We start from the raw sequence: 23,090 nt of genomic DNA, 5'->3' as shown, positions 1-23,090 counted from the left end.
TCTGGTCAGATAGAATTTTAAAGCACACCTGACACCCACACAGTGCAGAACCCTCTGAGCGTCGTCCTTAGGGTACTTCGCTCACGGTTTCGTCGTCGAGTGTTCCTTCCAGTGGTCGACTCAGCCTCTAGTTCCAAAACCCCAGCCTTTTAAGCAGGATTTCTCCCATTAATGCACATCCTAGGCTGTCAATCACACAGCAGGATCAGGAAAGCCAGCCAGCCAATCAGGACTGGTGCATTCATGCACTCCTAAAGGCAAAGGACAGGGGAGTTTCGGGAACTTCCTTCACATCCTGCCTTTCCAGACACACTGCAGCCAGAGGCGGGTTTAAGGACTGAAGTCCGTCAAAGGAAAAACAAATGGCTCAAGTCTGCCTCGACGCACAGAGTAAAACCCAAGACAGACCTCACAAACAGAAAATTGCAAAACAAGACAACTAGGGCCATTTTGAGGATTCAGCCTACAGTAGAAAAGCACAATGGTAAGAAACTTAAACCACCGACACCAGCTATTTAAAGTAGTGATGGTAACAAAAAATGTTACATGAGAATGTAGGATAAGGGGCTACTAGGTAACCCCCCCCCCCCCCAGCAGTCCACATAAGATGGTGTGTGCTGGACCCACAACGAGAAAAAGGTAAGTAAAGTCAATTTCACTTTAATATTATTGTGAACAGTAGTTCACACAAGAAAAGGTATTTAAACCTAATGAGAAATCACGATTTCTCTGACACTGCACTAAAGTTGCTGTGTGTCACTATACACAAAGTAGATGCCTATGGAGTTTGTCAGACTCCACAAACAGTGGAAACGCATAAACCAAATTAGGTCAAAACACATGAGTGAGAAAAAGGTCTCGCTCACTCCAGGGTAAATATTAAAAGTCGCAAAGTCCAGCAAAAGAGCTGGTGGGTCTCCAATGTTGAAGAGAATTGACACAGAAATTAGAATTCTCCCTAACAGAGTTAACGCCCTGCTTACCTTCTGAGCCTAAAGAATTTGAAAGCGTAGAGGCTCTGGTACAGCATCTAACTGCTCCTCAACTATGTCCCACTGGATACAGTTGTAACTAGCCATTAACAGTGTTAGAAATTCTGGTCCAATAAGCTGCTGACATTGCAACTTTTTTACCCCAAGGCAGAGTTTCTTATCCAGGTTGGGGAGGGAGGGGGGGGAAGGTAAGGGAGGGGGGCCAGGGGGGCCCTCCGCCGTCACTAATGGGATGCTTGATCTTTTTATGGGTTACATTGATAACCCATAGTCTGGCTAAACGGTCCGGTAAGTGCTTGTTTAAAGCGCTTTTCTATTCGTGGGTTGACCGGTGTAGGAGGAGGAGTGGCTAGAGAAGGCAGAATACGTTTATTGACCGACTGCAGGAGAGGCATATACTGACCTACAAACTTAAATTTAAAATAAGCTCCACAAATAAGTTATCTCCTTCAGACTCGTGGGTTTCTATTTTAAGATCTTCAGAAGTCTATCATTAAAGAGGAGCTGGTCATCAACAGGTGAATTCACTATAGGCTCATCAGGGGACTGAATGAGAATCGCCAGGATCCTCGTAATTGGTATCAGGATCAATAAAGACATCCTGGTTTTGATCATCATTTAAATCTATAACCGTATGACAGTATGGATCTGACACATTGTCCACTGTAGGCACTGTGAGAATACAGGTCTGATACTTTCTCCACTCTAGAAGTTTTAGTAGTTGGTTCCCCTTACCCCACTGACATATTTCTGGTCCAAGTGCCTGTATATGGAGTTTCCTGTAATAGGAATACCATTTGCTCCGGATTGACAGTACGAGATTAGTTATGTAAAGCTTGTAACAATGTGAATGTACTTTTGGCGTATTCAGAAGTCTTAGAAATAGAAACTGTAGTTTTGACGTTTGTTTCAATGCTAATGTAATCATGTGTATACTAGTCGCAGACTGTTTTTGTTTCGGCGCGGCCGTCTGAGTAGATGATAGCCGAAGATTTACTTGTGGCAGCAACTGCACTCGTCAGGTGCATACTTTTATAGAGTTGTGCGTCGAAACTAAAGTTGTAGACGCAGAGAACTTTCAACATGCTGAGCCACTTACAGCAGTAGCGTTCTAAGGTACCGCGGACCCACCACACAGTGTTGTCGCAAAGCTGTGGCTTGATGTAAGAGTGTGTTTAATATCCTGTGTATGTTCATGTTTGCGCCACTGCCAGGAATTGTCTCCACAGCAGTGCGTAATGCCTGCCCTTCGGAGCAGGGGACGAGCACGCAGGAGTTTCCAGACTCCTACATTGTGTATTCAGCGTCACCAAAGGTGCTGATGCTGACTTGAAGAGGCCTCAGCCTGCATGGCGTAGGCCGCCCACTGTTTCATGCGCCTATCTTTTTGACTCTTTGGGCCAAAAGAGTTTGCACGTGTCAAACAGTTTGTATAGTCTCCAGGTAGACTATGATTACACACGTTGTGCGTCTTTCCTTGAAAATCTCTGATTGCACGACGTACAACATTTAAAGGGAGGTTTCTCCATAATTATAATGAAAGGCAGCCGATATATATATATATATTAAAGTTAAGTGGAGACCCTAAACCCTCTCCCAATTGTGAAGGGTCACCGAAAGAAGCCACTGAGAAGCGTTCTCAATCTTCAGCTATAGTCTCGTCGGACACTGCATGCTTAATTGAGGAAGAGCATCTAGTAGCAGCAACATCAAATATATCGCGCTAGCATAACAGCCAGGAACTCTGTATAATGCCATCAAATCGGACGGCGGGGAAAAAAAATCTGATAACCTAGACGTGCGACAGGGATGGTATCGCAGGCACGCCCAGTCAAAGTCCTTTCCGAAATTAGAAAACAAGTCAAGCAATACTAAGCACAAACCACTATATGTCGGCCTATGCAAAGCATGTGATTCTAAGCAGATCCACAAGCCTCAGAAATAAGACATATTTCGACACACACACACTAGCATGTGTTCTAAAATTAATTTTTTAAATTAAAATATCCTGTACCCTGAAGCTCTAGAGGAGTGAGGGAGATGGAATGACCAACAACCCTGTCAAGATCTACATTTTACTTTGAGGTAAACTCTCTTCAAATACTACGGATCAACCACTACATCGCGAACAATGCATAGCATGTGAATCTAAAACAGATTTGCAAGCCCATAACAAAATGCTTTGTATAAACTTTCATTCACAGATCCTGCCAATGGTCGTAGCCCTTCAAGAGTTGATGTATATTGCTGAAGATGCCATGAAGGGTGAAGAAGAATTCCTGTTATCACATGGGCTTGCAAATAAGGTTGTGGAAGAGTAACCTGCCATCAGTGCCGCACACGAGGTGGGGAGAAATAGAAGCCTGGTGGTGCATAGTCTGTACCTTGTAAAGGATATTTACATTTTAAGAATTAGAAGCTGAGACCACTAGTAGTATAAGGAATTGCTCATCAAAAGGACTTTAGATTACACATTAACAAGACTTTGCAAGCTATCAGAAAAAAATTGGACCCAGCCGGCCACGGACCATAAAAAGGTAGAAAATAAATATGTTGGCACTTACCACTCTCACATATTCAAATAACTCAATTATGGCAGAGTTCATCAAATTGTAGCGTGAACCATTATTTAGAAATGCTTTGACCACAGGTTCGAACAAAAAACTTTTCATTATATAGCGGTTGTAGAATTCATCTTTTAACCCAACAATCTTCCTCATGAAGCGAAGGGCACCTGGAACAACACAAACACTATCAATTTTAGAAGAAAACAGATTTGTCAGCAGTGGCAGACAAACATCAGTTTTGCCAATAAATCATTTAACAATGCCATTTATAAAATTGGATTGCAAGAAGACAGGATGGATCTCCAGAGAAATGTGGATACAAAATGTGTGAAATAGAAGGATAAGAACATGTTACTCACAGTACTGCCTATTTTAGTCACAGTCTATAGCGCCCCGTTTGCTCCATACTTTTACTATGGGAGGTGGTGTGGGGTGGTGCGGGGGATTTGAGACCAGGGGCCTTAGTAAAACAAAAATGTCCACAAAACAAAATTTGCGACAGTGCTACAGCATATGAGCAGGATATGGGCAGGAAAAGGCCCACACCGACAGCCTCCTTGCAAAACTTATCAGACAAATGTGCCCCAGGCGGTTAACTGACTAAACTACTTCTAAGGGCAGAGGATAGGATCACAATTTGGGACAGTGGAAAAATGCATCTAAAAAGATTTTACGACAACATGGTCAAAACCAGTATATAATATAGCACTATTGTCTATGCAGCTGGGTTTAATAAAGGCTGATAGAGGTGCCAGAGTGTCCCTCCAAAGCCAAAGCTGTAGCCTTATCCCTAACTGACTGTACCTGTTGCTAGGGAGATTTTCCTTAAACCCTGTGATCAGTCTTAAGGTGCATCTTCCTGACTTGGGTACTTCTAATGATTCCATTGACCTCACCAGGCTCTCCAAGTTGTAGTCATGACAGAGCGGCCCAGGCCTAAATCTGAGGGGCAGTGTTCTTAACAGGAACAATGCACACATCATTAATATCCAATGAAAGAATGTTAAAGATTACATTTTGTATAAAAGCTTGATGTAAAAAAAGGCAGAGAAAAAGTTCTACACTTACTGTAAGTAAACTTTGTAAAAAGACAATGTATGAAGTTAAGAAAAACAGTTTCAAGAAGAGTTTGAGTACGCCAAGTGTTTTCTAAGAAAAGAAAAAGGAGTAGCAACTATTCTCCAATAGTTCTTCGCTGGCATCTTTCTCAAGCCAAGTGCAACCTCGGAAGCCAGATCCTGTATCAAGGATGACCGCAGGATCCTACTGAAAGCAGTTTGTTTTCAGGTCCTCTGGCTCAGACCCTCAACCCATGAACCACCAAATGTATAACAATCATCCTTCCCAAGGGTATTGAAACCCCACCGGCAGCAGTGTGTTGTAACAGACCCATGGTGGTCCCCAAACAACGTGCACAGTGACCACCTCTTCAAACTACAAACCGGATCCTCATTGAACCCACGTTATTGCTCAACTGACTCTCTGCTTCGGCAAGTCCTTTCTTTGCACGTTTCATCACCTCGGGGTCCCCTTTTCATGAACAAGTGTCTCCTCTAGGCTTCACTCCAAAGGAACTCTACAAGCTGTCCCAAGAAGCAGTCGCTAGACTGCGCAACTAGTCTTCCTTCGTCTCTTCCCAAACTTTTGGGCTTGGCTAGTAAGTGTGTTTCTTACATGTGATTGCATTTCTCCTTCCAGGAAAGACTTAACTCTACAAACCTTTGAACCTGTTGCTACTTACCTGTTATAGTGTTGCATTTATTTTACAATATCTACTTACCTACTGGTATAGTGTTTTTTCTCTGGACTTTCTTATAGAACTATATATTATTTTTTTTTTACATATCTAGTGTATAGAAAGTTTCTAATGTGCTATTAATGCAAAATGGTATACTGTAAGAACAGTCCTACTCCACACCCAAGAGTGCGCTCAGGACTTCTCTGCCACTTCGAGAGCCTGATGAGGAGGAGGGGGAAATTGCTGGTACCTCCAAGTCAAGAAATACCTAAACACCCTGACCACAGGTTTCAAGGAAAAGCTCCCTAACAGACTTCATCAGTCAAGCTCTTTAGCTGCTTCAGGAAATGTTCTAGCGATTGACAAACATATGGCGCTGAACCTCCACTACCTCTTTATAGCAAAACTGTCATGGGACTTTCATGTCTTAACACTTGGTTTGCATCAATGAAAATAATTAGCAAATCTTCTGACACCTTCCCCTGCCCCCCCCCCCCCCCCACATCCCCCAGAACGGTGAGGAAGAAAGGCCTGAAGCATGAAAATATAAAGTAGGAAAATATGTCCTTGACTCTTTGCCAGCAGGGGAAAGAGATTCCAACACTAAACTGACCTCATACCAGGTCCTACGCAGATAATATTGGCATCCCTTCATATTTTACTTAATTAATGGTGACATGCAGGATCTATGCTGGAGTGGCTGTAGCCCAAGAGAAACTATACACATGCTCTGAGAAGCCTGGAAAGACAACCATGTTCTGTCTTTTAGGCGAGGCACTGGAAAACACTACAGGAGGCACAAGCAAATCTCAGCAAATGCAATAGTAGTGTTATATGGATTTATACTGCGCAGAGTTACCATTTATATGGTCTCCAGGCGCTCATGTGGCTCTGTAAGAAAGCGGGTGGGGTAGGTTAGTGAGGGAAGAGGGATAGGGTAGAGGATGTGCTTTTCTGTTGATGCTTGTAGAACCAGGAGAAATTGTCATTTGTGCGTGTCGGTTTTCTGTGTGTGTGTTGATTGTGTGCACTGGGTTTCATTTCATCATTTGTATAGTACCTTTAAGCATGGGTATGGTCCCAATGTGCTGTAGGTTGAATGCCCTCTGAGGGAACCAAAGTCTGGGAAAGTTCAGAGATGCAAATATGCGTGTGTACATAATGGCCATTAAAGGTTATGGGGGCTTGGCCGAGTACCTACTAGCCACCCATGTCTAGCAGTGAGGGGCGGTGGGGCGGGGGGAGATTGGCTAAGAGGATAGTCAATTATGTGTGTAGTTACGGTTCAAATTTTTGTCATGAAAGGCAGCTACGTTCTTATGGCAGCAGTGTTGTGCAGAGTTGCTGCACCTTTGGCTGATTTCAAAAGTGTGGGTTTTTTAGTGGAAAAAAGCATTAGTTCTAATCAAGAGAAAGCCTAGAATTGATACATTTGGCAACATTTTTAATACATCGGGGATGATAAATTAAGTTGGGTGCATTCTGCATGTATCCAGCCATCATAAGGTAGATACCTTCAAGACCCCATTTGACCGTATAGGTGGCAGCCCCTGCATTACATATAGCGGAACACATTCTACAATTGCCTAGAAACCATGACTTGGTGGCCCTCACGGACCTGACTAGGTGCAGCACCCTGTTCAACTGAGAAACCGTAACATCGTTGCACCCTGGTCAACTACACACCCCTTCCAAGTGCTAACTCCATCTAAGTGGAAAAACTGCCCAGTATCAGTTAAAGTGCAATACATTGCTCATCCTCCGTGTTCATCCAAGTGCAATATGCTGTCTAATTCCATCCAACTGGAATAAATGTGCCCGTAAAGACACTCCTAGTCTGGAGAAATTGAAAGGAGGGACCACCAGGTGGTCTTCAGAACCTGATCTTAGGTTCCAGTTGGGGAGGTAGCGTGTATGTTTGTTTTGGAGGAATTCAGGGCCTTTCTTGTGTAGGTCATAATGGGTAATGCACAAAGCAGTCCGGCTGCTGATAGGCAGCCAGTGGAGCATCTTGAGAGCAGGGGTGTTCTCTGGGGGAGATTTCTAGGGGGAGCCTTGCTGCAGCATTTTGGATCCGTTGGAGCAGAGTTTAAAGGAAGGGGCTCTAGATAGAGGGAATTGGCATAGTCTAGGCTGGATAGGATGATGGCCATGATTGCTAAGATTCTATGAGGGTAAGAGATGACAGATTCGTTTTAGCATGCAGAGGCTGAAGTGGCATGATCTAGAGACTGTATTAATGTGGCAGGATAGGGTTAGGTCTGAGCGGAGGTTGTAACCCAGTTTTCCGACTGAGGATGATGTAGCGGGTGGGAGGGCAGCCAAAGGGTGGGTTTCAGAAGGACGACTGTTTTAGCACAGATTAGGATTTCTGTTTTGCCATGGTTGAGGGGGAGGTTGTTCGTCATCGAGCGGTCTAGGTCTGTGATGCAGGATACAAGATCTGGGTGGGGTGCAGACGGGGAGTTGGGGATATTGAGAATGAGCTGTGTGTCGTCTGCTTAGTTGTCGCAGGTGAAGTTGTGTGAGTGGATGAGTCCAGGAGTGGGGATAGGTGAAGGATGAAAAGGAGAGGGAAGCTCCTGAGGGTCCGGCTGGAGGGTAGATGAGAAAGGATGGATAGGCGATTTGGGACCAGTCAGAGAGGAAAGAGGAGATCCTTCTTAGGACAGTGTCCCTGGTACTTAGGGAGACGAGTGTTAGTCAGAGTGCTGTGGTTGATCGTGTCAAAAGCGGAGAGGTCCATGAGGATTAGTGCAGCCTTCTGAATCTGCTGTTCTTAGGTCATCCCAGATTAAGACAAGGGAGGATTCGGTTCCATGGAGGGGTCTGAAATCTGAATGAGTAGGTTCTAGATGGCCGCGGGATTCTGCGAAGAGGCTGAGCAGGACGTGAGCTGCGCAATGCAGGAGTTTGGCAATGAAGCAATTTTTAGGAATGGAGTGGTAATTGGAGGTGAAGAGGGGGTCAAGAGAGCTTTTTTTAGTCAAGGTCTTATGTGAGAAGTTTTGTATGCTTCTGGGGAAAAGCCGGATGTTCGAGAGTGGTTGATTAAAGAGTAGGCTGCCTGCGCATGTCGAAAAGAAAATGTTCTTGAGTAGGGCAAGGGCAAAGGTCTTCCGGGGAGAGTGAGACGTGGCTATTTGAGAGGAGCCTTAGGAATTCGGGGTGGGAGATGGCAGAGAAGGAACGGAACAGGGAGCGTATCAGGGGCATGTAGGGAGGTTGAGCGAGAGTGGGGAGAAGGTTGCTAGTTTGAGAATGGGAGGTTTCTTTCAATGGCTATTTTGTAATGTGAGCTTCCTGTATAATTTTGCTTAGCGGGCAGGGCACGACACGGGCGTGCGAATGCCTGGGACTCCCCACCCCACCCTCAGGCGCATCACCTCAGTCCCCTTTTCACACATCGGACGCTTGTAACCCTGACAGTATCGACATTAGCCCCTGGCATACAAGCGAGGGAACGTGGGTGGGACGTATGGAGGAAAGGGGACTAAGGACTAGGAGTACTCTAGTCACTATGGTGAGTAATTTTAATTACTCATACGTCCTGTCCCCTTTCCTCCATCCTTGTGGGTGATTGCACAGAAACTGGGTGGAGCTGTAACAATATCCTTCAAACGTAGGAAGAAGCAAAGAGATTCTGCATCCCATCTAGAACTGGTATCTAGAGAATAAGGTTTACAGAAAGGACGGAATGGCCCACGTAGCTGCCTTACTAATGACTTGCCAAGAAGCGTGCTGCTGAAAGGTGCCTGTAGTAGCCCTTTGACCAGACTGCGTGACCATGGGTCCCCGCAGGCACCGTCTTGTCCATGGGCACATATGCTTAAGTACGGGGGGCCGCGCCCCCAAATGTGACGAACAGCACTTATGACTTCCATAAAAGACAGAACTTGAGCACTCTACGCAGAGTCAAGGAGTGCAATGCTCTTTCCGCCTCAGACTGTGAATTAGAGAAGAACACAGCCAAGCATATTTCCTGGTTTAAATGGAAGCAGTTTTGGACGACGGTCACCGATGCACAGTAACGCAAAGGTATTCACTTGCGGAAGTCAGACTCTGGGTCCAATCTCTGGATCCCCTTGATGCTAGGAACACAACGTTTTGTAGAGGTAGGTCGTGTTGCTCAAGGTGAAGATCCCCAAGTCCAGGCCCCAACTCTTAACAGTGACTCCTGCAGTATGGTAGCCAAAACTCTGAGCTGGTCAGCCACTGGGCAGTCCAGGGACACTTCCGAAGGCTGATCTTCGTAGGACTTCAACCCGACGTCGAGAATGGATATTCACTAACTCCAAGGTTGCAGCTCCTTCGCGGGACTGCTGTAGATCTAAAACAAGACATGGCTCTATCAGGACAGCAACAGAAGTTGGTTGCCAGGTGTTGGGAACAGTAGTTCAACCAAGAAATAATAAGATCTAAAAAGGAAGCCACGGCATTTAAAAGGCTGTGTGCTGCTATACTACATTAAGTCAGTCCAAAGTTATAGGAAATTATAACTCCAATCATAGACTAGAGACACAAAGGTCACCCAAAAAAAAAAAAAAAAAAAAAAAAAGTAAAACACTAGGTTAGAATGGAACAAGATACCCACTCACCTAGGGACAAGGTAAAATAGTTACCAAATCCAGGCAAAAGTTTCTGGGGTTGACACAGGTCAGGAAGACTTATAAATATGAAAATCCTACCTAACACCAGACCTTCTTCCAAAGGGTCTCTGATCTCTTTGTGGGTCTTGCAGCTGGACAGGATTCTTGGTTTCTTCCAGGATTCTCCAGAGTGGGGGCAGGAGCCCTTTTCCTGCCCTAAAAGCCAGGTACGAGCCAAAACTCCAACTAGCCAATGACAGATCTGGCCCCCACACACTCCAGCAGTGGTCCAATCAGGACCACTGGCGGCAAAACTCACGCATACCTTTCAGACACACCAAAACCAGTTTGTGGATTGGGACCAGACAGTCACAACAGTCTTCCTGGCAGCAAACACCCACAGCCCTCCAGTAGGCGTCAAAAGCCTCTGCTTTCCGGTGCCCTGGAAGTCCATATAAGGATATGGGTAAAACACAAGATGGTCAAAGGACAAGCGAAAAACCTTGTGGCATGGCCATGTTTGACCACTAGTCACAGTTAGTAGCCAAACACGGTAAACGCAGCAAGGCTAAAATGAAATACACCAAAAAAATTGCAAAAATAACTGCCGCCACCAGCTTGTCTTTTTAGCATACTTAGAGTAACCAAAATTCCTCTGAGTGTTGTGTCTTGCGAGTTGAACATGCGTGGCAGCTCAACTAAGGTTGGAGGCATGTTTGACATAAGAGGAACTCATTATGGCAATTTAACGTCTAATCTGCAGTTGCCCTCACTGGCCACAAGATGGCAGCATCGAGTTACTCAATGTTCTCATTCACATAACATAATCAGTAACTAACTGGTATTTCCATACATGTGGGACTTGGCTAAATTGGCTTATTCTTCAGTCACAGTATTAAAAGTTTCAAGAATACACAAAAAAAATATAAGTTACTCACCGTAGTGACTAACATACTCTTAGTCCATAGTCCCCTTTCCTTCTTCCCCTTTAAAATTTAGAAGCGTGCAGGGGTGCGGCCCTGGGAGCATGCGCTGCCCTGACTCCGCCCTCTGGTGCCACACCTCAGACCCCATTGACGTGTCGACAATAGATTTGACATTGCTTATGACACCAGTATTATTAGGGGGGGGGGGGAGGTTGGTGGGACGTATGGAGGAAAGGGGACTATGGACTAAGTAGGTTAGTCACTACGGTGAGCAACTTACAATGACTCTTGCGTCCCGTCCCATTTCCTCCATACTGTATGGGTGATTACAACTGAATGGTGCCCCAGGGTGGAGAGGAGACCCTCCTTAAGCAAATAGGTTCCTGAGAACCGCCTGTTCGAAAGCTGCATCAGATCTAGAGCCAGCATCCAAACAGTAATTTTTGCAGAAAGGCGAGGGAGAGGCCCAGGTGGCCACCCTGCTTACGACTTGTCAAGGGACATGGCGCTGGAATGTGATGGCCGTTGCCTTGGCCCTGACTGCGTTGGCATGCATGTTGGCCGGGAGCGGCTTGTGCTGGCCCTCATACGCTTCTTTGATGGCAGAGACCATCCAGTGGGATATGGAAGCCTTAGAGGCCTGATAAGCTGGCCTCGAGCCTCCGAAAGGGACAAACCGAGCGTCCGACTTGCGGAAACCCTTGGTCGTGTCCAAGTAGAGTTTTAGGGCACGCGTGACATCCAGGCAGTGCAGCACTCTGTGCTTTGACCTTGGGATCCAAAAAGAACATAGGAAGGACACTTTCTTCGTTCAAGTGAAATGCAGATGGAACCTTGGGAAGAAATGCTAGGTGCGTCCGCATGACTACCTTGTCTTTGTGAAAGGTGGTATATGGTTCAGAGGCGACCAGCGCCTGGATCGCGCTGACTCTTCGAGCAGAGATAAGACCGATTAGTAAGACCATCTTGATTGTTAGCAGCCTAATGTCCACAGACGCAATTGGCTCAAATGGTTTGTGCACCAGAGCACCCAAGACTATGTTAAGATCCTACACAGGGTGCAGTCTCTTGGACGGGCGGGTAGAGCCTAGCAAGACCAGTCAAATGTTTCACAATAGGGTTGGAGGAGGAAAAAATGCCTCCCTCCAAGTCCCTGTAAGCCCGAATGGCGACAAGATATGTACGGCAGGTGTCCACCTGTATGCCCGAATGAGCGAGGTGCGCTGAAAAGGAGAGGATGCCGTCCAAATTGCAGGCCAAGGGGTCAATTCCCTTGGAGTCTGCCCAGTGGCAGAATCTGGTCCATTTGCTTTTGTACTGGGCCCTGGTGGCTTTGCACCTGCCGCCCTGTATGATCTCCAGGTTGGCCTATGAGAGGCTAAGGTGCCAAAGCGTTACCTGCTCAAGTACCACGCCACAGCGTTCATGAGTCTGGTAAAGACCCTGGGGGCAGAGTTGAGGCCAAATGGAAGGACTTTGTATTGGAAATGGTAGCCCATGATCTTGAAACGTAGAAAAGAACGATAGGGCTGCCAAATCGGGACATGTAGGTACGCGTCCTTCAAGTCCAAGGAGGAGCACATCCAGTCTCCCCTGTCCAATGTCTCCGCTATAGAAGCTGGTGTAACCATCTTGAATTTTTGCAGGGGTAGGGAGAGGTTGAGGGTGGAAAGGTCCAGCACAACTCTCTGGCCTGCCTGGTGGTTCTTCTGAATGGCGAAAATCCTGGCGTAGAAGCCAAAGCCTCGCTGGGAGGCTGGGACTTCCTCCACTGCCTGGCTCTCTACGAGCAACCGGATCTCCGCCAAAAGAGTTGCTGTCCCAACCTGTGGGAGTGGAGGGGAGGAGGTAGGAAGATGGTACCCTGTGGATAATACAATGAGGATCCAGGGGTCTGTGAAATTCTGCCACCAGAATTATGAATGGAGGGCAAGCCTGCTCCCCACTGGAGGCATGTGGACACGAAGGGGCGTATCATGCCTTCTTTCCCTCGGAGGCGGACACTGAGGAGGGGGACTGGAAAAAGCCCTTACTCTTCCCCACCCCCTTTTGTTGTTTTAACCGGTTCTGAAATGGCAAGCGTTCCGGCTGCCTGGATCTGCGTTCCTGGAAGCCGCTGAACCCTCCATATGTACGACCCTTTTCCGAGCCCTGCTGAGATTGGGTGTACGATTTGGGCATGGTCTTTTTAAAAATGGACACACTTTGCCATTTGTGAGCTGTTCTTGTCCAGCTCTTCCCCTGTAGAGGAGTGGGAGAGATCACCCCCCCCCACCCCTCTCCTGTTCATGGAAAGCCCTGGCTGAGGATGGTGTGTCTGGATCCTCCTCCTCGTCCGTATCCTGCAGATCTGGAGGATCTTGTGGAGGAGGGGTAGATGGCGCCGGAAGCTGAGGTACAGGCAACGGAGGCTGAGGAGGCTGCAGAGGTTGCAGAGTTGGCTGTGCAGCCGGAGGAGGCAGCTGCACCGGGATCTGGGGGCCTGATGGAGGAGTCTGTGGTGCCGTTAGCATGGCAGGTAGGACTTCCCTGACTGCGTCCTTGATAACTCCCATCTGAGGAGACCTCATGAGGCAGAGAAACTTTGAAGAGCCTCTCCTCACTGGCCCAAGAGTTGGCCGGGGTTACCGACAAAGTAGCAGGGGCTGCTGGAACCGCCATGTACCCTGTCCATATGGGCGCACAGGAAAGTTGCCCTGCACAAATGAAGGGTAGACTGTAGACCACATACCTGGTTGAGACCAGTCGCACCTTGAAACTCGTTCGCCGAATTCGTGGAATGGCATCGGACGGGTGCCCCTTTCTGGTGTGGCAGCCTTTTTGTCAAGCTGACTGCGACGTGTTGCCCACCCCGCTGGGACCGGCCTCGTCCAAGACTCATGTGTGGATCACAAGGCCTACCCAGCTCCTCAGGTTTTGGTCCGGTAGGTGCGACACCCTCGACCTGGGGGTAGGTAGAGCTGCGTTAAGGTGCCCCCTCTGATGTATTGCTGGCTTTAGGGCGTAGCCCCTCGGACATATTGCCGATGTTAGGGCATAGCCCCTTGGACGTATTACCGAAGTTAGGGCAAAGCCCCTCGGGTCTATACCCGGTATAAGAACCTTCCAGGCCCTCGACACTGCACCGGGGAGGATCTGAGGACCCCTCGACCCAAAGGCTGGTAGCTGTAGCAGCCTCGGTGCACGTGCCGGTAGAAGGACCTGGCCGGTCCCTCTCGCGCAGGAGAGTCCCTGGAAGGAGTCTTCCTTGCGGGGTGCACTGGAAAATATTGGCCTGGTTCGATACTTCTCGAAGTTCTTGAGATCCTCTGGAGGCGACCTCTGGGAGAGCTCCTGCCACCTGGCTAGTCTTCAGCGCCTTCAAGGACAGCGAGTCACGCACCTGTCATGATCTCTGCTTCCAAAAGGTCAGGGTTTTCCCAACTCCCTTGGAAGCAGATCCATAACCCAGGTTCCGAGGGCCAACCAGTCCCAATTGGGACCTTTTGGACCCAGTCCTGGCGCCAGTGGCACCAGGCTCATAAATGTGCCCAGTCCCCGCGCTGGAAGCGCCGGGCTCATAATGCTTGGGTGGACTTACCTGCAGCAGACCATGCTGCTTACTTGCCTGCCAGCTGAGCCTCTGATCCTCTTCTGTTTGGAACTACTTTTCCTGTTGGGTGGGGCAGGAGCCACTCCCTAGATTCAGAACACTGGAACTCTTCTGGAAAGCAGGAACTCTTTTCTTACCTAGGTGTGGCTGTGGAAGGAGACACCTAAGCACTGCAGGAGGCTATTTAAACCACACCCGGTGGATGAATCTTGCTTTGCGTTATTCTGCATCCTCTGCAGCAGAACGCTCATCGTGTCTTCTGCATCGGATCCTGGGCCTAAGGAAAAAGGCTTACCATCCTGAATCCAGTCTTCAGCAACACCTATAAAGACAAGAAAGAACAGGTTAGCATTCCGGCATCTGAAAGACAAAGGCTTACCTACTCTTCGCACGCTCCGGAGGCCTTCGGCGCTGCATCCTGCATCTGAAAGACAAAAACAAGGTGCGTTTAAAGACATTGGGGAACTTTGATACTCACGTGCCATTACTCCTTTCCACATCAACCCCAGTGGGTATTCCGGCACCCTGCAGCCGCTCCGACCTCGTACCTGCAAAATAAAAGACAGTTAGGGCGCATCGTGAAGCAGGCAACAAGCGCTTACTTACGTCCTTCCAGGCGCATACGGACTCCATCTTCAACTCACTTCAGCCCGTCATCCGCCATAACCTGCAAAACAAGAGACATCATTGCTAAAGACTTTAAAGACAATAGAATTACTCGAAACTTACCGTTCGTGCAGTAAACGACGGACAGCAGTCCTCTCAAGTCAAGAGGCCTGCGCTACCGATCCAGTGAAGAAACTGGTTACAGCACCCTGCCCCGAGGCAGATGGAGAGCTCGGCATTCACTTACCTAAGGTGAGAGCGTTAACCTTTGGGGGTCTACAGGAGAGCAAAAAAGGGAAGAGATAGGGACACCCCAATAACCCCAGTTCATTAATCCCATATTTTCTGTCTGCAGACATCTTACTCTTGAAGTCAGGCATACAGTGCACAGAGGTCCAGCCCAAAGAGCCAACGGGTGCTACACATCACCTTTGAAGATACGGTAGTCGCCCAGTCAAGACCGGCGCCTCTGCGAGAATCAGGTGAGCGTTACAGCACCAAACATGATTGCCAACCGTGGTCTGGGCCAAGGCAATGTAGGCAGAGGGCATGGGGGTCTGAAGTTGGAAAGAGCCCATTGCAGGATGACACCTGCTGACCCTTGTAGACGTCGACATGCGCCAGGCAGGAGCGTGACGCCTGAGGACAGTGGACAGAGTACCTGAATGATAGAAAGACAAAAAATGACAGAAGTAGCCGCGCGTAGAATTACATGGCCGAAGACAAACCCAGGAGCGCTGGTGAATTTGGCCAGTTCCCGTTGACGCGGAAAAGGGGACTGAGGTGTGGCGGCGGAGTCAGGGCAGAGCATGATCCCAGGGTTGCACCCCCCCCCCCGCGCCTCTAAATTTAAAGGGGAAGGTGTTTTTTTTCTGGTAAAAAAGGTTCCGTCTCCCGTCCCCAAGAAGGGACGCCGATAGAGTATGGAGGAAAGGGGACATAAGAGTATGTGAGGGTTTGAATTCAAGGCTTGTAGCGAATTATAAATGAACACGTGTGGGGTTAAAGGAAATATTAGGCACATTGTATTCCTATTTGAATAAATATGCCTGGCATTAAAGACTAACGTCCAAGGCCTGGAGGAAATCAAGAGTGGCAGTACAAAGGGGTAATATGATCCATGCCAGAACAGTTAAGGCAATCAAATGGCTGGTGAATAATAATGGATATTCTTGGATAGTGCATCATGCAGAAGCCCTGTAATAACAAATGTCACCCTATTTTAACATATGTCACCCTATTTTATGGTACTTTATTCAATCTCACAAGGGTGAACGTTTAAGTCAACCCTACTGGGGGATTTGAATTTGGCAAGTGCATGCTGAACTCCTCAGACTAGACTAGAGTGTTGCTCATTGGCTATCAATCTGGACGAGTCACAAGGCCACAGCATGCAGGATACTGCTTGAGGGAGAAAGCAATTCAGACTTTCCTAAGAGCGTGATCCCATGGAGGAGTTGGTATTAAGTCATACTAATCAGTCAGGCTCCCCAAGCCCAGGCTGGCAGTACTTTTGTGAAAGTAAAGACAAATAAAAATGTACATTTTGTGAACACCCCACTCTCTGTCCATGCCCCTGGAAGGCCTTTAAAGAATGGAGGGTTCATTTAAGGAGATCTAAAAGGCTTTGCTATGAGGCAGTCAATCGGACAGCCACACTTTGCTTAAGGGAGGGGAACCTCTAGACTCCTTGATTCCATGCTGGGCATTATCCAGTCAGGCTGCTCATGTCCAGATGATGGCATCCAGGCACGGTAGAACCTTTGGTGACAACACTGGCCGCAGGCACCTGGTATGGTGTGAGCATTCCGAGGGACCCCTGCGATTCTACACCATGGAGCAGCTAGTTGTGCTATTCCTGATATTTGGAATTAAAGCAGAGGCTCGAGGCACCATTAGCTTGCAAACTATGCACAGTGTCCTTGATCAGAGGGTTGTGGACCCATTTCAGGAGACTGCATTAACCTTCAGAGTTCCCTTCGAAGTTCAGGAGCGCCCGAACGAACCACCCGAGAGTGGTTAGTCCTTAATCTCTGTAGCAGAAGACCCTTTAGTGTGACCCAGCGCTCTACCAGTGGCAGAGTGGACACTTTCCAAGCGTAAGCGTCAACCGACTTCCTTTGCTCTAAGGAGTTGGCCCAATGCCTTAACAGAGAGCTGTTACAGACGTTATGCACGATCCATGAAATTGAAGAGAGTGAGGTTGAGTGAACGAGGTTCTATGTGCCTGCCTTGTTTCATCAATGCCTGGATGAGTTTAAAAGGTGCCGGCTTAAATGACTTAAGGGCCTGAAGATGGCATGTCTGAACGGTGGCTGAGTCCCTTTGTACATGTTGTGTCCATCCAATACAGGTACTGTCCCGATTCCTTACACCATCCGTATTTGCCTATGTGCTTAAGCCCCAATATGGTAGAGGATCATTTGGAGTTCATACAATGCCAGATAGACGTGATAAGGTTTGCGAATGGACTGATCAGCCCTCCCCCCCACCAGTTTCCTGTTTGGGGGGAATGGGAGGGGGTTTGCAGCTTCTCCTGTACAGCAGACTACATCACTAGGACCTTTTGGACCCGTAAAGCCTTTGTCAGCCTGCAGACCTCCTTGCATTGGTATCGAAGTGAATATGTTCCAACTAGGAGTATTTTATCCCACAATGTCGTTCACTAAAAAAACTTTACAATGAACTAATTAATTCTCTATGGTAATCGTGGGTTTCTGATCCTGCTTAATTAAGTGGATTGATTTTACGTGTGGTGAGGGTGAATGACAACCGTTTATGCTAAGGTAGGTAGTATTGTCTTCTTTATGTGCCGATTAAGGAGGAACGCAACAGAGTAACAATGTTGAATGCCTACAATCGGGACACATCGGTTATGGTTAATCAAACTGCACAGTAATTTTTGCAATGTACACAACTACTGGAAAACATATCGACCGTTTCTGAAATGTACAAACACTTACCAAACGGCCTATTCCTTTATAATGTAGGACATAAATTACTGACCGTAAACATATTTCTTGTGCTGGTATCTGCTTAGATTCACATGCTCTGACCTCTAGTGGTAACCGCCGAGTATTGCATCTTTTTTCGAAGATCGAAAACCAACGTCAACCTGGGCGTGTCTAACAATATCCCTATTGTGATGTGCAGTGTAAACCCCCAGCCCCCCTGTTTTTGTTCTGCCATGGGGGGAGCCTGAAGAGAATGAGTGAGTACAGAAGCATAGAAAGGTGTAAGATGTCTGTTCCTTCAGCTCCAAGAGGGGAAGAAGGGTGGGTGCATGTTAATCTAAGCAGCTACAAGCACCAGAAATAAGATTAAGGTAAGTAATGTACGTGTTAGGATGCTTGTGAGTCTGCTTAGAATACCATGCTCTGCATAGACTAGCGAGCAGTACCAGGAAATGGAGGTGGGATGTTTGAAGGAACAGCAGCAAAGGTGTCTCAAAACCGCCAGACTCCCCTGAGAATCAGTCTTAAAATGTGCATCTAAGCATTAATGTTAACTAAAGGTGTGAACAGACCTCCAGGCAGACGCCTTGCAAATAGCATCTAGAGGAATATTTGCAATGAAAGCTATAGTAGCTCCTGTGCCTAGAGAAGAATGTGCTCTAGGCGTAAAAGGTAAAGCCCTCTTTGACAGAGTAACACGTTTGGATACATTTAACGATCCATTTAGAAAATGCCGGTTTAGAGACAGGATCCCCTTCTCTAGCGACCAATGGCAATGGAGACAAAGAATTGATCTGTCTTCTCAAGTGGTGCTGGTCTTATTGAGGTAATACATGATAGGTTCTCCTAAGAGCCAGTGTATGGAAGCTTTTTTCAGCTGAATAAGTAGGATTTTTAAAGAAAGATGAAAGTTCTATGGACTGGTTTACATGGAACTTTGAGATGAATTTAGGTGCAAAGTGTGGATGGGTGTGCAAAAGAAATCACTTTATAGTTGTGAATGGCAACAAATGGGTCTAGAACAGAAAGCCTGTGGTTCACTTACCATCCTAATGGAAGTAATGGCCACTAGAAAAGCAGTCTTATAGGTGAGAGCCTTTAAGGACATCAGCAATGGAGTACACAGTAACACAGCATCAAGTACGCCTGGAGGTGGGGGTATTCCAGGTTATGATATGGTGATGTGAGGATCTCGGGAGTATATAAGACACTATGAGCAAACCAGGATTAAGTAGTTGCTTGGAGGACGTAGTGAGCTGGGGAGTTTTTCCTGCAGTGGGTATGGTTCTGAAGGGATACAAATAATTACAAAAGGCGCTGTGTGGCCATTAGGTGTTGGTAAAGCGCTGCAAAGATATCTGCAGGAGACTAAAGCGCTCTGAAACCTCTTGGTAGCTGAGTAAGGAGCTGCGAGAGTATCCAGAGGGACGGTGTACGCGGGTTCCAATGTAGTTACTTGCAGTGAGTTAGGAGGGCGTTTGTGGAACCTTTTCCACAAGGTGCCAATTAATCTCATACAATGTAGCTGTTTAATCACATGGGGAGGCGGGTGAGACAGAAGTGGAGAGTTCTCACAAGCTGCTTCAGACTTGCACAGCCTTCGACCCATCCTTGGCATTTAAATACTGAAGAGTTACTGTATCACTGCAAACCTACGCCTGCCTGACTGCATGCTGAGAATCTGCCAGCACAGTCATTCTGCGAGGCCCTACCTTACAGATGTGTGCCCTCACATTGAGGAGAGGGGGGGTGAGAGAGGGGGAGGGGGGGGAGAGGGGAGGTATGCTGTGGAGCAGGCACCCCATTCTAGCTTCAAACCGAAGCTTAGGAACAGACACGGCACATAAACTGCACACGAACATTCAGCAATCTGTGTGAAAAACTGCAGTTACTTATGAGATTCCACAAACTACCTGTGCAACAGACTGTAAAAAGATGCTAAATCATTTCACGAGGCCAAGCATGTTCACATTTTCATGTTGAAAAATGCTCTGCTCTCCAGCAGCAATAAGCAAAGGCTCCCAGTAGGGGGCTTTTGCTTGATTACTCCCCCAAGAGTACAGCATTAACTTTCACACATGAAACTGTCAGCTTACAAAATGGCTTCCCCCAAGTGCTTGAAAATCGAGGCAGTAAAAGTAATTTAAAAAAGGATTTCCCATGCGAACTATAAAAAAAAAAAGCCAATATATCTGACTATGGCCACCGTTTTTTAAAAGCATAACCTTTTTAATCAAACTACCCATTTAAGAATATTATTAAAGAGCAGCTGGTAGTCAATGGAAGCGCCTCGGGACTGCACTACAGGTGTTGCATTGTATTGATAATCTTGAAATATATCCTCTGAAGGATCAAGCAGTTTAGGTACCTGAGAGGTAGTGTGAAAAACTGAAGTCTAGCTGACGCAAAGGGGGTGGGAAGGGTTACGGGGGGTGTTGAATGCTATGCCTTGATGTGAGCTTGTGTGCCCATTGCCAGTTGGTAATAAGCCTGTAGCAGTGCGTTCGGCATGCCTAGTGGGGATGGGGACGGGCCCGCAGGAGTCGGAGGACCCAAGCAACAATTTCTTCAGCCACTGAACTGGAGCTGTGGCTTTTTATGCAGAATTCTCAGAAATGTGCTAATTCCTCTCTACGTTAGAGACTCCCAGCACTTTTGTTGGACTATGACTTTTTAATTTTCAACCTAGAGAGAGCGAGACCTTTTTCCCCACTCTCTCATGTATTTTACTGTGAATTAAACAGTTTCTTTTGGTATGGAGTCTGACAACTCCATAGGCAGCATCTTTTTACACGGTGCAGTGGTACAGAAGTCTTACAGATTTCCCCGAGGTTCAAATACCTTCTCTTGGATAAACTGTTTCCAAGAGCAGTAAAGTGAAATTGACTTTACTTATTAACTTTCTAGGCCCAGCACACACTTTTACAATAGGGTGCTATAGGGGTTACTTAGTATCCCCTTGGTCTAGTTTCTCATGTAACATTTTTAAGTTACCCTTTCTATGATTAATGGCTGGCGGCAGTGGTTTACTTTTAACTACCATTGGGAGTTTTTACAGACGGCTGTGTTCGCAGCTGCAAAAAAGCACCCATGAGTGTCCATTTAGTAAAAATTGCCCTGGTTGTCTTTTCTGGTCATTTCTTGCTGTAAAGGTCCTTCTTGAGATTTTCTCTGCGCGACAAACCAGGTTTGGTCCCTTTGTCCGTTTGGTCTTCGGCGGATTTCAAGATTGAAGCCCGCCTCTGGCTCCAGTATGTCTGGCAGGGGCAGGGCTCCAGTATGTCTGGCAGGGGCAGGAAGTGAGGGAGGTGCCCGAAACTCCCTGTGCTTAATCCTCTTGGTTATAGGAATGCACCCAAAAGGTGATTGGCCGGCTAGCTGTCCGGCAAGAACAGCTAACCTGCAGTGTGATTGACAGCTAGGCTGGAATGAATGAGAGAAAACTGCATAAAAAGGTGACACTTTTTGGCTTGGCAAGCAGAGTCGACCAATGGACGTAGGAATCCTAAGAACAACTTGGAAGAGACACCTGCTGCAACTCCTGGACCGTTGGTTTGCCTGCTCAAGCCCTGCTGCTGTGCTGAGCATCCGAATTCGCCCTGCAAGGACAACTTCTCACCTTGAGTTGGTGGGACCAATGAACTCCAAAGTGAACTCATTTGGACATACTCTCAAAGTTGGCTGAGCAAGCCTGAGCCACCTCAACAGAGTGCTGGATCCCAGAAGCAAGGAAAGTCTGAAGTGGTATCCAAAAACCACGGTGTTGCTATTTGCGGTCAGACAAGGAGCTGAAACACTGAAGTGCCACTGAATTGAAATTTGACCTCTTTCGCCGATTGCCCCGTTGTATTGTAGGAGTCCCCGAAAGTCCTCCCTCTTGTCCCGACGACTGAGGCACAGGAATATAAGGATCTGCAGAGCCACACAGGAACAGAAGCAGGCCGGAACCATTTCTCCTAACCAAAGGTACTTTACCGAAGAGAACTTACCTCTGGTCTTGTAGCCTTACTTGTTCTCAGTTGAGACTTGTCTTGGTTGCTCCTGTAGAGTTGCTTGCATCTACCCCTGACAGGCCTCCCAGCTTGTGGCCCTACATTTATTCTCCCTTTTCTACAAAGACTTATATAGCATTGTGCAACGCTTTACTTATCTGCAAGAAGTGTTTCAGCTCACCTAGACTTTTGCCCAATTGGCATTGGCTGGCCTGGCTCCCTGAACAGCTCTTCTCTCCTCTGATGGTGTTTTGGCATCTTCCTTTTAGGAAAAGGTTAACTTACTTTGCACGGGGGGTGGGTGGGAATTATTCAAAAGTAACCACCTGTTTAAGAATATTTGTGTGATCTCTCGTCTTATTCTAAAACCTCTTTACTTTGACACACATCTCAGTATTGATCTAAATGTACCAGTGATAGATTAATGTCCACAGTGTCCTAGATATTTAAGTCACCTGAGGGTGTAGGAAGTGTCTGTGTGTCACCCCAAATGAGTACTTGCTGATTTAGAGAAACTAAGTGTTTATTTTGGAGTGTATTTGTGTGTTACTATTACATTGCCCCTTCTGAAGAAGACTTATTCAAACTGACTGTTAAATGAATAATTGTTTAATCAAGAAACCTTGTGTGTAAGAGTTTATTTGGATATTTGTCACTGTGAATCTCTATGTAAGCACCATACTGCTCACATTGACCCCTCGAGATAAGCCTTGTTGCTCAGCCACACTACCAACCCGTGTAGTACAGACTTATACCAAAGGTTGGGTTTCTATTGCCAGGAGGTCAAGGTTGTTGTAGTGCACCCAAAGGGTACTGCACCAAATCTTGTCTAACATGGGTGCTGGAGGGTTCATCGTCCAATGCGAAAGTGCCAGTGTTTTCAGTGTAACAAGTGGACAGGCTTTGCAATACCACTCCTCATGGTCACAAGGCAAACAGTTAAACTCTTTGCGAGTGTCCCTCCAAGGAAACTTCCTATTACAGGAAGGGCAATATTTAAATAGAGTTCTCTCCATTAATGAAAAATATATAGCAGCCAGACAAGGAAAAGAAAAGGAAAGGATTGGAACAGGTATTCTCCAATTTAGGAGAACGTTGAGAAGAAAGCCTCCCCCTCCCCCCATTCTCCCTACT

At 46.9% G+C, this 23,090-nt stretch overlaps 1 protein-coding gene across 2 annotated transcripts in view; it reads right to left on the bottom strand.

Moving 5' to 3' along the window:
* PPP4R3A (protein phosphatase 4 regulatory subunit 3A) overlaps nt 1–23,090 on the bottom strand; it is a 547,019-nt gene that overhangs the window by 165,453 nt on the left and 358,476 nt on the right. For both annotated transcript variants that reach the window (XM_069637435.1, XM_069637437.1), the window contains exon 11: nt 3,557–3,726. In XM_069637435.1, the coding sequence (XP_069493536.1) occupies nt 3,557–3,726 (170 nt within the window). The remainder of the gene's footprint in view (nt 1–3,556; nt 3,727–23,090) is intronic.

This window comes from Ambystoma mexicanum, chromosome 14, assembly GCF_040938575.1.
Source record: "Ambystoma mexicanum isolate Mex_15411 chromosome 14, UKY_AmexF1_1, whole genome shotgun sequence".
Taxonomy (NCBI): Eukaryota; Metazoa; Chordata; class Amphibia; order Caudata; family Ambystomatidae; genus Ambystoma; species Ambystoma mexicanum.
Note: the sequence above shows the minus strand (reverse complement) of the source record. Positions and strands in the feature narration are given on the sequence as shown.